This window comes from Anser cygnoides, chromosome 2 (genome assembly GCF_040182565.1).
Source record: "Anser cygnoides isolate HZ-2024a breed goose chromosome 2, Taihu_goose_T2T_genome, whole genome shotgun sequence".
In the NCBI taxonomy this organism is placed as follows: Eukaryota; Metazoa; Chordata; class Aves; order Anseriformes; family Anatidae; genus Anser; species Anser cygnoides.
The window spans coordinates 158,052,792-158,066,827 of NC_089874.1; the positions used below are offsets into that span (position 1 = coordinate 158,052,792).

Here is a 14,036-nt window from a genome sequence, read left to right on the forward strand (position 1 = left end):
AGGAAAAGTTAGAGGCAGAACAGGATGCACTTGTGACGAAAGAGAGAGAGATTGCAACCTTATTAGACCAACTAGAACAATATAAAGATAATAAGATAAGAAAAATTAGGAGATATCGCAGCTGAACTTGTAGTTACAGTTACAGGAAAACCATAGAACTTCCAGCTTCACTCAGCTTCGGCCAGAGAACACACACCTGTACAGCAATCTAATAAAACTCCATATTGAGCAAAACCTGGACCTGGCTGTGGTGGTCTGATCTCAGCAAAGTGCCAGATGCTCTGCAGGGCTGCCGGGGAATCCCTGCTGCCTGTGGGCCTGGAGCCCCTCCTGCCCTCCTCCTGCTGGGGCCTGGGCCCTCTGCTGCTTCTCCCTCGCCCTGGGCCTCCTCCTCGGCCTGTGCCCGCTCTGCCCTTTCCGAAATCTGCTTTACCCGAGGCGCTGCCAGCTTGGTGCTGGCCTCATCTGGGCCATGCCATGGGGCTGTTGGAGACAACTGGAGCTGGCTGGGTCCATCATGGGGCAGCCCCGTCCTCTGCCCATGGAGGCCCTGCAGGCATGGTGCCAACACCTTGGAATGAGCACTCACTACACTGGGTGATGGTGACTCCTCAGCTTTCCTTTTCACAGAAGCACTGTTTCAACTGACATATCAAGAAACTGATCATTGGAATGACCAGACAAAGAGACTCCAGAATGAGCTCTTCCAAACTCAGCTGGCATAATCAGCCCTGCTGTAACTTCATACAACCACTGTATGGATCCTCCATCTTATAAAAACACTGATCACTTCAGCATTTCTCTCCTGAATTTGGTGCATTGACCAGGACTCTCTCATTTCAGTTCACCCATTTTCCCATAGTGCCGTGTTGCAGTTTGTTGTTATGATGCTTGATTGTTCCACTTCCCATGTGCTAACGGCTATGACTCCCGCAATGAATAAAATGAAAGGAGAGCCATAGTACTTAACTTCAAAGTAAACCTGTCTACTGTAGTTGCAAATAGAGAGACTTTACGTGTATTCTTACAGATACATTTCCCCCACACCAGGACTAGGGATGACCAAATGAAAGCCCCATAAAGAAATCCTTCTCCTCCTCCTTCTCCTCGTCTTCTTCATTCCTTTCTCCTTATTTTTCTCATTTTTACTTTTTGCATCAGATTTTCTTCCTTACTCTTTCTCAGGAAATGGGTCATTTCTATTTCCACCCGTTCACTCCACACGCAGATAAAACTAATTGCTAAATGTGGGATTTTACCCAAATTTACCTATTTTTTCTCACTGAACCACTGGCAGCACTGATGGGACTTTTCCCCCTCTTCCAAGAAAGATGAATACTCTCTTCTGAAAGTACACTCGGTGCTGGCACAAACCTGACAGCTCTAGAGATGCAAATCTTGTTTTCTGTGGAATGGATGCAGCATTAACAACTGCATTGTAATTTCTCTTCAGAATGTTTTTGTCAATATAAGTCCTCGCTCTTTTACAGAAACTCTGTACAGGGAGGTGAATAGACTCTTCATTCCCAACTGCCTCATGAATCTGCCGCCTCTGCTAAAGCTTTGACCTTATTTTTGAGCTAATCCTCAGAATGTTAATCATGTAAGAATTCGCAAAAAATTGTTTTGTAATTTTTCTCCCAGAATATATTTTTTTTTTTTTTACAGAAGACAAAATAGAAGCAGAGCAAACATGAGCTACACAAGGGCAGAGACAAATGATACGTACACCTGAGCTGTCACCAAGTCCTGGAAATGCCTAGAGATTATAGCTCCTTAAGCTTACATTAGTAATGTCTCCAAGATGGTTGCAAATATGCTCTTGGTATGAACAGAACTTATCTCCTAAATAGCTAGAAGTGAAACCTACACTTTCCATCAGGGTCCACAAATCAAATACTTTTCAATACCATACCTGTTCAACCAAAGTCTGTACAGAAGAGAGTGCTGACACACTTCTATGCACTTATTCTGTAACCTAACTCACCGCACAGCCCAGTCCTGTTCCCTCCCATGTCTGAGATCATCTGTGTCATTTATCTTTTCTATGCTTATCCATATGGTATTGTTTTCATTCCTGCTGAGGCTGTTCCTGGTTTCATCGAATAAAAATATTAATTGGATCTCAGATCAGCATTGTATAATAGGCATTAGGAGGAGCAAGAAAGGAATCTGAGGACTCCACTGACATAAGTGAATTCACCCAATTAGTGGGCCGCGGAGCTACATGTCCTTTTGTCTCTAACCTTTCATCCCATTTGAGAATACAGTCACTCACTAGTTTCCTCTGTTCACTATGTTATAAATTAGCCTAAACTGGACTTGTAGATTCCAATCTAGAAAGCAAAGTACCTAAATATTTGGTATGGTAACACTAAACACCATCAGACACAAGGCCCTTTGTAGATTTTTTTTTAATGCCAACATTTAAGATACTAATGATAGATATGTTAATTCTTTTATCGAACATGAGATTCTCCAAAGGGAACAACCAGGACTCCTCAACCTTCTATCACAGGCAAGTCTAAAGAGAATCTCAGGTAGTGCCTCAAGCTATAGACTTGATGCTTCATTATCGTGGAATAAATGTTAATTTCATCTAGGCACTGATTCTGGCAACAGACCAATCTTAAGAATTATCTCTCCACACCAAGAGCACCACAAGAGTACAGAAGACAGACATTGATTAAGTGATCCTAACCTGATTATTCTTCTCTCCAAAAACCTAAGTTGTTCTTCTACATTAGAGAATTAAAACCTCACTGACTCTCTTTAACCATATTCCTGACTATCATTAATCTTTGCTGTAACATCCAGTGCCAGAATTTAGTGTACTTCCTCTCTCACTACTATGGATAGCAGAGAATCATGTAAAATACAGGAGGTTATCTGACACCAGGCATGTCTTTGGGTTGGACCATCCCAAAAGCACAATGTCCATCTGTAGGTAGGATATAGGCTTGACCATCAACTAGTTTCTGGAGAGTCGAGAAGCAGTGGAACTGGTCAAGAATAACCCAGGATGGCTTTGAAGGAAAGAAACATTAGGAACTGAGAAGGAGACAATTTTTAATCCTTCTTACTGGCAGAAAGATATATCAGCATGTTAAAAATCGCAGCCATCAGCTCAAAAGACTATGAAAGCAAGCTAGGTGCAAAAATTTGAGTAAGATAACAGATTATTTTTTTTTTCGAAGTTCATTGAAAATGTTGACAAAGGGAAGCAGAGTCAGGATGTAGGACACAAAGCCTTTGATACGATGATGTATATAGGGCTGTAGTCAACAAACCTTGCAAAAGGAAAGTACATTCACATTGAAAATACCGTACTATCTTGTGAAATAGAGAGAACAAAGACAGATGTCCAAACGGCATGAATGTTAGATCCTCAGACAGATCTTACCAACTCAACAAATAGGCCAATATGTGTTTAGATTGGCACCATTTTTATCAGATAGGACATGTAGCAGTAAACTTTGTCACACTGTCCTGGTGGGTACTGAAACGGAGACACTGATCTCCAAATCATAGAGCATAGTGGAGGTGGAAAACAGTCTGATTTCAGGGGAAAAAAAAAAACCTCAAAAGATAGTTAAGACAATACAACTTAAGATCAGAATTCAAGTGTTCCTATAGTCAAAATAGACTATTCAAGAGAGTACTCAAATCACCGTCATATCTTATAAGCTGACAATCTTATCAGCTCCAAAATTTTTGAAGTTATGGAAGTTAAACGTTAAGAGACAGAATTGTTACAGGAACTCAGTTAAGCCATGGAGAAGGAATTTCCAAAAACTTACATTATTTGCATGCTATCTGAAATTACATACAATAATTTCTGCAGCACAAAGAACAAGTACTCTTGATTGTTTTCCTTCTTACTGTGATGCCACATCATTACAGGCATAGGGCAAGTGAACAAAGATGGCACCAACATTTAACTATTTCCAATAGCATTTTTTCCACTTGGAAAAAAGTACAAATGTGATCAAAAGTGTTATCGTGGTAATAAAAGACAGAGTTTCCATGATACCAGATGACAAAGTACTGTTGGTTAGATCTGCTAGAAGATCATATGCATCTATATCGTTTGGCAACCACTGGGTCACAAACTAATGGGAAAGCTGGTTGCCTGCTGTGACTTATACCGCAATTTTAATTCATTTTTGAGTTTCAGCATGTATCAGACACCAGGTATTCTTGGGAATCCCTTCAGAAAAGGGTATTTAAGTAAGGTATTTAAGTAAAGAGCTTTAAGTAAGGAAACAAAAATTGTCATCTCAATTAGATTCAAAAATTACCTTAGTTTTCAATGTTTACAAATCTCCTCTTCATTTATTCTCTGAAACTTTCCCTACTATTTCATTCTCTAAAACGTACCAGTGTATTTAGCTTTTCAATATCTCCACAAACTAGAGGTGCACTGGTGTATTTTCTTTATCTGAACATATTGTTCAGCCCTAAATGCTTTTATCCATCCCAAACTGGTAATTTGATCTAATGACCTAAATGAAATGAGTTCTTTACTAAAATTAAAATGCTTACATATTGTGCCCATTGCCAGAAGTAAGAGTTTGAGTTCAGTATGTTTTTAAGGGGTTCAAACTTCTTTCCCTATCCAGTGGTTGAGCAAGCCAGGGCTGCTCTTGTCTGAGAAACTTCATGTCCAGTAACTTTTCTCAAACTCTAGTAGGTCTGCTTCATCAAACTATTTCTCTCCACTGCTTCACAAATTTTATCTTATGAGGAGGACATGTGAGTCCTGGCAATATCTACCTGAAGAGTATATGTTAAACTAGTCAGCAAAGAATCACAAAATTAATTAAAAATACACAGTATGTTCAGTATTTTTGTTGTTGGCTGGTTGCAGACATCAAACAAACTGTCACATTATAAACTGACTTCTCATTTGTTGCAGGACATCATTATAAAGATTTATCTTGCATAACCAAATGGGAACAAGAGATTACTAAAGAACAGTTCATTTTTCAGATGCATTTTATTTGTAATGCCTTTTCTTGGCAGATGTTATCCCCACAAAATAATGAATCTGAAGTAACAGAGTGGACGTGGATTGATGGCAGAAATTGATCTGCATTTGTTAACGTACTTTTGCTGCAGCAAGCACATTAAGTAATTAAAGTGCTAAAAAGATCTCCCCATCCAGACACACTGTATAGTCAACTCCATTAAAGCAAGGACAAAGGCCAATTGTTTTTTTCATTGCAGCTCAAGTGCACCTTGTCTGCAGTATACACATTATATAGTTTGATTGCATCCATAGAATTAAACTATCCAGTTACACAAGCAGTTATTACCTCAAGGCAACTCTAAAGGATGAAGCGTCAAAAAAGAGTAATGATTTGGCTTCCTCACCAAAGCCATCTAAAGAGCATCTGATTTGGAGGTAGGGTACAATTTTCCCTTCTGAAAATTAGACTTTGGGATGTTTTAAGCAGAATACAAAAATACCTGGAAAATAGAAGTCAGAGACACTCCCCCATGCTCAACAATGTTTTCTATTACCGCACCATCTGAGCATTCATGATTGTATACTGTTACTGTTGAGAACAATCTTCTGAAAAATTACTACTACTCCCATGTTTGTAGATAAAAACTGAAGGACTAAAAGGCCGTTCAGACCCATCTCAAGAAATTTCCTGAACTCATCACTCACTCCAGAAAATAATAACAGTCAAAGATCATTTGGGTTTGGAATAGTTGCATTAAAATGCACTTTACAAGACTGTGGAGAAGTGTGCAGGCAGTATTGCCAAAAGACAGGATTTCTTCAAATAGAATGCAAAGAAATAGAGCTGAACCCACTTCTCCTACCCACTATGTAGTGCTTTCTCTTTGAAAAAGATGGACATGGAGCAGGAACTAAGTTAGTGACGTAAAAGTGAGAGAAAATACTGATTTTTTTTTTTTCTTCAACCCTAGTTTGCATGGTGATGTGAAATTTTACACATTTAGTTGCCAGCAGTCCTTAAGACAGAGTTGAAGCCAAGCATGTGCAATATCAGAAGGAAATTTCTGGACAACATGGTTATTTAAAACAAACACATGTTGGAGAGCCCAGAAATGCTATAATAATTTGAGAGTTTATGAGAATTCCAAATGCCATCTTATCACTCTTCAATCCATATGGGCCAGATTCAACTCTTGTTCTGCTCCCATTTGATGCCCATGTAGCACAACAAGAACCAGCTGAGTCATATGGTGAGGAAGAGTGTGCTGACTTTACTTCAACCACCTTTCACACATGGGATAGCAGCTGATTCTTCTTGGTCATGAATGCTAGAATGATGATTAGTCATTAAAACAAATGATTTAAAAGGACACATTGCATGACATGCAGCAAATTGGCCTCCATTGACTCACAGGTATCAGAAAGAAAAAAAAAAGCATAATCTAGTGAATCAATATATTCACTTCCTAACTTTCTTTCTGATGCTATTCTTTTTATTGGAGTTGTATCAGCTTTTTTCCATCTGTAAAATACAAATAACTAGAACTTCCAAAAGACATTTTGAAGGATAAGTGAAGGTTGTAATGTGATTTGTGATCCAAGGATAAAAGGTGATGATACTTATGCAGAGCACAGTTTGGTATAGATATTCTGGCTACCCACGTGGAAGCTTTGTACACACCAGGAAGATTCAGAAGTCAAGAGGTAACGATACAGACAGAAAAGGCATACTGCTTTCTCTTGGAAGACAAACATTAAAATATATCATATAGACACTGATAGCCGAGAGCAATGTCATGCAAACAAATGGAATCCAATCTCTTAGGAAATAAAATGCAAGGTGTCATGTTAGATGAAAATCTTGGGGGGGAAATATAGTTAAAAACAGGAGAATAAACTGAAATGAAACTTCTGGGATTCAGACAATGTTTAATGCTAATCAGTAATTGGAAGACAGCTCATTCTATCACGTATAACATTAACAATTGACCATCATGAGATTTTTTTCAAAGCTCTTGGTGTTTAATTGGACAGTGCTTTGCCCATTTTTGTGAAACCTATTCATAAAATAAAAATATATCTGCAAGCATAGATCTTAAATATCACAGAGTGGCTTTGATTATCCTTAGAAAGCTGATTAAGCTTTAAGTTCAACGAAGCAAAGACTTTCATTTAGCAGACTAAAGCCATGTCTTTAAGGTGAATGTCTGCTTGAACCAATAGACATTATACAATAAATGGTTGCTTTTCATTCTTCGGTCTTCTAGAGATACCTGCGCTCTTCATTCACACATTCAGGTCTAATTGTTTTATCCACTGAGTATTTGTGCTGAAAGATATCAGGAAGAATCACAGGGCATTAAGTGCAGCATTGGAATTGGGCTTCTCCAGGGTGTGACAGAAGATGGTGAGGACTCAGAAACATCAAGGCTTAAGGAGTAGAGTATCGCATACAGAAGAGAAGAAGAACTTAAATCTTATTTGCGAACTGCATTTCTTAGCTAAAATCACTTTCTAATGTTAGTCAAATCAGCCTGTTCTGTGCTGCAGTCTAAACAGCCATATGATTACTGGGACCATGGTGCTGACAGTAAATCACTACAAAGTAGTGTCTGCTGCATGGACTGAAACTGAGTGATGCAGAGGGAAGTTGCTCAAAGTTGAGCTCTCCCAGTTCTTCAATTATAAGTAAAGTCATGGCCACACTCATCCTAGACTCGGGGAATCATTCAAGCTGGAAGGGACCTTGAGAGACCTCCAGCCCAGCACCTGCCCAAAGCAGGATCAACACTGAATTCAGACTAGATTGCTCAGGGACATATCCAGTCAGGTCTCGAAACCTCCAAGGAGAGAGATTCTGCAGCCTCTCTGGATAGCTAGCTCCAGTGCTTGACTATCCTCATAGGATTTTTTTTCCCTTGTAAGCAAGAACCGTAGGAAGAGATCAGGTCTAGCTGTTCTCTCAACAGCTTGTCCTATATTTAAAGACTAGATTTGCTGGTGATGGTTATGCCACGCTTTCTCTAGGGATATGCACAATGTGTAACAATGTGAGAACACATTCTGAACACAGACAACTTCATCTGCCTCAATTAGTTGCTGTTTGCAAAGTGCTTTTGAAAGGAAAAGTGCCAAAAGAGCTACAAAACACCCTCACACGAAAACTTGGAGGACAACTTCCCATTCCTTAAAAACTGCATACAAGGAACACAGTGTTTCTTTGAAGCATCTCATAGTTATTTTATTACCAGAGCTGTTCATTCAGAAAATTCTGGCACTCGTTCTCTTGTTTAGAATAGTTGCATTGACACTGCCTATGCTGCTGTCATGTTTCTGGCTTGTTCTAGTTAAGTTCAATGCTTTAAAAATGTCTCGCTTAATTTGTTCTTAAGTAATAAAATGTTGCAGCACATGCACATTTATCCTTTCCCAAGCCTGTGGGCTTGGACTCCTTTCCTCTACACATGCACACATAACACAGAGCCAAGTGATTCCCAGTGGTAGCCACTGTTCCATCTGTAGCTCTATGAATTAGTAACTGCAGTCAACATTTGAAGTGTTTCTCTCTATAAATGTAAATCATGTTAGGTGAAGTTGAAGCTGCTTCCTGACATAATTCACTCAGAAAGTCATCAAAGGAGCAATGTAAATGTCACTTGGAATTGGGTGCTATTTGCTTTCCTTAGAAGAGATAGTATCCAGCTTTTAAGGGAGCAAAGGTTTATTCTTTGGTCAACGAATTACAACAGCTAGTCAGGAAAAAAAAAAAAAAAAAAGACATGCAAGAAAAACACCTGCCTTCTACTCGGGTAGCACTAATTACCATCAAAGGTTGTTTAACAGGTAAATGGAACCTAGACTTAGTTTTAAAAATATCTATTTTAAATATGACTGAATATGAAACTATCTGGGGGAGGCATACTACCTTCCATGGTTTTCAGACCAGTCATAAGCATTAACAGGTTAATTTTAAATATTGCAAGAATATTACAAGTTTCTTCTCTAATTGCCTGACTCCAGGAAATACAGCTTTAAAAATAAATGTAAGACCTGCATCGAAAGCACAGACATTGCCAAAGGCTCAGTTACAAACTGGCACAGAAATCTTCCTTACTCCTTGCTTAATATTAGGTATCACAAAGAATCTTCTTCAGAGGCATGAGTTTCAGAGATGCATTGCTTGCCAGCCTCTAAATCAGCAAAGAGATAATCCAACAAGCCAGTGGAGAGACTCCTATTAATGCCAATGGTTGTGGAGAAGGTTATAGAAGCCTGAATAGCATAAAATGCCACATGGTTTAAATTGACTTCCTGAGTGGTCAGCAGTCTTGAAAACTGAGAGTGGAAGAACAGTGGATATCTTGTATTTTTTGAGATGTAGATATTTATGTTATTTTATCCATCTATCAAAACCAGTAGCTGAAAAGATCATTACAAAGTGTCCACTCTGCTATGGTACTGGCTTTGTCTAAACATCATATCCTTCTTTATTTACAAAGATGTAGATAAACACACCAGCTGACAAACTTTTTTTTTCCATTATCATTATGCGATTCTTATATGATACTCATCACTAATATCTGAGCAATGCTCAGCAGTGCTTCCAACAAGACTGATGTCTGTCATAAAATTTGCCTGTTATTCTCTCCCTTTGGGGAGAAACTTGAGCAGTAGAGCTTTTCCTATTTTAACTCTATACTCTGTGCACACACATGCCTTGTATGTATTGCATGCTTCTGTCAGAGATGGCAGATCAGCCGTACCATGCCTGACCCTTGGAGATGATCCCCTGTCCCGTAAGGGTTCATTGCACTGCTCCAGTCATGTCCCAGAGAGGGGATCATCCTTCACGTAGATGTATTTTCCATTTCTGATGCAAAGTTCTATTCTGATTAAAAATAATAATAATAATAATTTAAAAAAAAAATGCTGCACATCATGGTAAATCCTGAGCTAAAGAACCTTTATGTAGATTCTAGTCACTTGCTGCAAAGAGCTCTGAAAATAGAAAGTAGGTTATCCTCTGCTTTCTGCACTGGCTTCCTATATGATGCAGTGTCCAACTTGTTGACAGTAACCTGTGTGGCTGAGGAGATAATGTGCAGCGCCTTGCAGCAGCGGTAATTCCCTGAAGAAGACATTCTGCAGCCTAGAATAATTGGTATTGATACATCAGACTGAGAGGGTATCTTCTGTGCAAACAGAGATAGTAAGAAGTATCAGTAACACATCTTATTGACCCTGGTTATTATCAGCAAGCTGCCTTGGGACAGTGCTAAGCTGCTGGACAGACAGACCAGCTATGGATACAAACATCTCTCACAAAAGGATAGAGAGCCTTACTCTACAAGAAATCGTCCTCTAACTGCTAACTTGTGTCTTTAGGTTCGTGTCTCCTTTTTCAGTTACTCATTGAACCACTGTAGTGTGACACAGATAGGCAACAGATGGATTTTCATATTCTCTGCAAAATGTTGTCACCTGATTTTATGCCATCTGGTTAATTGTATAACTGCAAACGTTGCACAAAAATGGTGGTAAAGACACAAAGGGAGCTGACCACAAAAGAGCACAGAAGAAGGAGCTCCGGAAGGCAAGGCACAGTTCTTATCATTGTACTCTTTCTGTATTCAGAAAGGACACACAAAGGTTCTTTAGCTGGTGAAACATTATTTCAGAGTCCTGAGTACTGTCTGTCCAGGCCCCTTATATCTGAATAGAGAATAGATCGGTGCCTGCCCCTCCGCTCCCTCATGAGGAAGCTGTAGGCCACGATGAGGTCTCCCCTCAGCCTCCTCTTTTCCAGGCTGAACAGGCCAAGTGACCTCAGCCGCTCCTCATACATCTTCCCCTCTAGGCCCTTCAATATCTTGTAGCCCTTCTCTGGACACTCTCCAACAGTTTCATGTCCTCTTTGTACCGTGGTGCCCAGAACTGCACACAGTACTCGAGGTGAGGCCGCACTAGCGCAGAGCAGAGCGGGACAATCCCTTGTCTTCCCGTCTTCCCTTGACGGACGATCTTATCATAAAAGGGAGTCAAGTTTGTTAAACAGGACCTACCCCTCGTGAACCCATGTTGGCTGGGACCTATGACTGCACTGTCCCCCAGCTGAGCTTCAGTAACTCTCAGGATAATTTTCTCCGTAATTTTACCAGGCACTGACATGAGACTGACAGGCCTGTAGTTGCCAGGGTCTTCTTTCTTGCCCTCCTTGAAAACTGGCACAGCATTTGCCAGCTTCCAGTCAACTGGGACCTCTCCAGATTCCCAAGACCATTGAAAAATAATTGAGAGAGGTCCCACAAACAGGGAATATAAGGTTATGATAGGCTTTCACTGGGCATTCCTGCATGCAGGACGCTCAACATGGCCATCGCGAATAAAATAGCTTCAGAGAAGATCCTGTCTGAAAAAAACATTGAGATTTTTCCTCACAGGCGGGCACGGGAGGAACGAGCTTCCTGCAGCGCCGGGCACCTCCCCTCCCGCACAGCCTCGTCCCCGTTCAGAAATGTCTCCTCCGAAGCACTGTGCTGGCACTGCAGGCACACGGACTCGGCCAGGGAGAGGCCCCATCCCACCACCGGCATGGCCACCAGCACCCAGCCGCCACTGCCATGGAGGCACCGAGGCCAGAACCAAGGGAGCCGACCCGTATCACCAGGTGGCACACGAGGAGCACAGCGTCCACAGGCTACATCACCCAAATTTCTTTCCACAGATGGACTGGGGGGCTCCCACAGGCCATGCAAAGGGAGCCCGAGGAGCTCTGGCACTCAGGCAATGTCAGGACCTGTGTGGGGACTGAGGGCAGGGCCGGGGGGCCTGTGGCGGGGCGCAGATGACACCACAGAGGATGTGTCACAATGGGGGGGCTGCTTTTAGGGCAGCGGCAGGCAGCGCTGCTGCAGTTTGGCCTGAGCCATCGGCGAGGTGAGTGAAGCAGCAGGGGGAAGGCTGGGCTGGGCCAGGGCTGGGGGTCCTACCCGACCCCAAGGGCCTGCGGCTCCTGCCCCAGCTCCCTCAGCCTCCAGGGAGCTCCCACCCAGCCCCACTGATCCACTTCTCTCTCAATTCTTTCAGACCATGGTTTCGGCGATTTTCTTCGCTCTGACATTCCTGGGTTTAATCCACAGCCCACAGAAGGTCAGCGACGAACTAGATGCAGCTACAAATGAGCGCGTGTGGCAGCATGCAGAGGAGCTGCAAGCGCGCATGATGCAGCTGCTGCTGGAAATGGAGCAGAGGGACCGGGAGAACAGCTGGGCGCATGTGGGAGCCCTGCTCCTATCTGTGCTGCAGCACTGGCAGTTCTGGGCCCTGACCGGAGAGCTTGTCTTGTTCTTTGTGCTCTGCCGCATGGTCATAAAATTGTGCCGTGAGCTGGGCAGCAGAAACGAGAAGGACATCTCTGGAAGCAAGGAGGATGATGACACTGAGGAAGACCCCAATGACATTTTGGATGCCTGCAGATTTGTCAATGGGTACCTGCAGTGGCCAGTGAGGAACCTGGAAGAAACATGCAAGCTCGTGGAGGAACTGGTGGACAAGCTTCTCTGCGTCTGCCAGATGCTTCCCAGGAGTAAGTTCATGCCGCGGCTGCAGCCACCCATTGGAGTGGGCAGCACCTTCAGTCCCACTGAGAACACCACCATCTACCGCCTGCTCGTGCCCCTGAACCCACCCCCTGGGCATGCCTTCCACCTGGAGCTGGGCACTGAAGGGGAGACGCTGGTGAGGAACTCCTGCCTCCGCGTGGAGCCACAGTGCATGTGCACACGGGAGCGGCTGCTGGGGGACGTGGTGTGCTTCCTCCACCGCCCTGAGGACGAGCTGAGACATCAGGACCCAAACCTCCTGGACACCCTCTGCAGCGGCTCCTACTTGGATGTGCAGAAAACAGCAAAGTGGTTCCAGGAGCTGGTGACAGAAGCCTGGGTGGCTATGCCCCAATCATCCCAACTGCAGCTAACAGTGCTGCCCTCCACGCGCTTCTGCGAGCTCAGACTGACCAACGCCTCCAAGGAAACCCTCTCCATCGAGCTCATGCTTGGGGTAAAGCAGGACAACTCAGACACCTTCCTGACCTTCGAGTAGGCAGAGGTCATCGTTAGCAGCAGCACGAGGTGGCCACAGAGCTGCGCTGTGCCAGAGATGCACTTCTTCAGGAAACAGCTAGGCATGCTCGGCACACCTTCCACCTCAGACATCTGCAGCTCTGTGTCTGTATCCTGTTAGGCGCAAGCTTTGCCACCCATGCCTTGAAGACAGCTGTCACGCACCTCCTGACCACCATCCCTGTGGCAAGCATGCACAGGAGGGATTTCCAGACCCACACCAATGATGATTATGGTGGCTACAAAGATGACTGACTGACACCCTGCTTGCCACATGCCCCAGAGCTAAGCATGCTGACCATGGAGAAGATGCTGCTCCGTGGGCAGTGGGAATTGCTCCTCCGTGTCCTCCCCACAGCAAAACCACCCCTGGGGGAGGCACACCCCATGCAGCTGAAGAGGCCGCTGCAGGAAGACTTGAAGCAGAGACTCCTCTCTCCAGCTGGGCAGTGACCACCTGGGCTCCTGGGGAGCGTCCGTTCTCTCCGAGAGCTTTGACCTCTGCAAAAATTGCAATATATATTGCTTACTTGAGAGTTTGTTGAGAAGATGCTCCTCATCTGCAAAACATTCTGTTATATTTGTTATAAATGTTGTTAAAAATTTGTTATAAATATTGTTAAAAATTTGTTATAAATATGTTATATTTCACACTATTTGGATTCAATCTTTTCCCCCTACCACTGGCACTGGAGAACCCACCTCTCTTCAGTAAGCATGGGGTGCCTTAAAGTTAAAGGTGGCAGCACTGATAACCAGATGAGAGAACTGTCTTGACCAACAGTCATGAAAGTAACTAATCATATATTATTCTCCAGAAGTTGGGCATTCGCTACGCACATTGACATTTAGCTAACTGAGCACCTGCACCTCAGCTGCTTTCATAAGTACAGGTTCGTGCTGCACTGTATCACAGAATCACAGAGTGGTTGAGGTTGGAAAAG

At 42.9% G+C, this 14,036-nt stretch overlaps 2 protein-coding genes across 9 annotated transcripts in view; one reads left to right on the forward strand and one right to left on the reverse strand.

Annotated features, from left to right (window-relative positions):
* The window catches only part of FAM135B (family with sequence similarity 135 member B), a 204,799-nt gene that overhangs the window by 123,012 nt on the left and 67,751 nt on the right, over positions 1-14,036 (reverse strand). The window contains exon 1 of one of the 8 annotated variants that reach the window (XM_066990772.1): positions 11,637-11,771. The exons of 6 other annotated variants lie outside the window; for them this stretch is intronic. The gene's annotated coding sequence lies outside the window, so the exon portion shown is untranslated. Of the gene's footprint in view, positions 1-589; positions 3,166-11,636; positions 11,772-14,036 lie in introns of those variants that run through there. One more of the 8 variants, XM_066990773.1, reaches the window with a different exon arrangement.
* LOC136789811 (inositol 1,4,5-trisphosphate receptor-interacting protein-like 1) lies at positions 11,839-13,255 on the forward strand. The gene has a single exon (XM_066990775.1). The coding sequence runs from the start codon at positions 12,062-12,064 to the stop codon at positions 13,070-13,072; it is 1,011 nt and encodes a 336-aa protein (XP_066846876.1). The 5' UTR covers positions 11,839-12,061; the 3' UTR covers positions 13,073-13,255.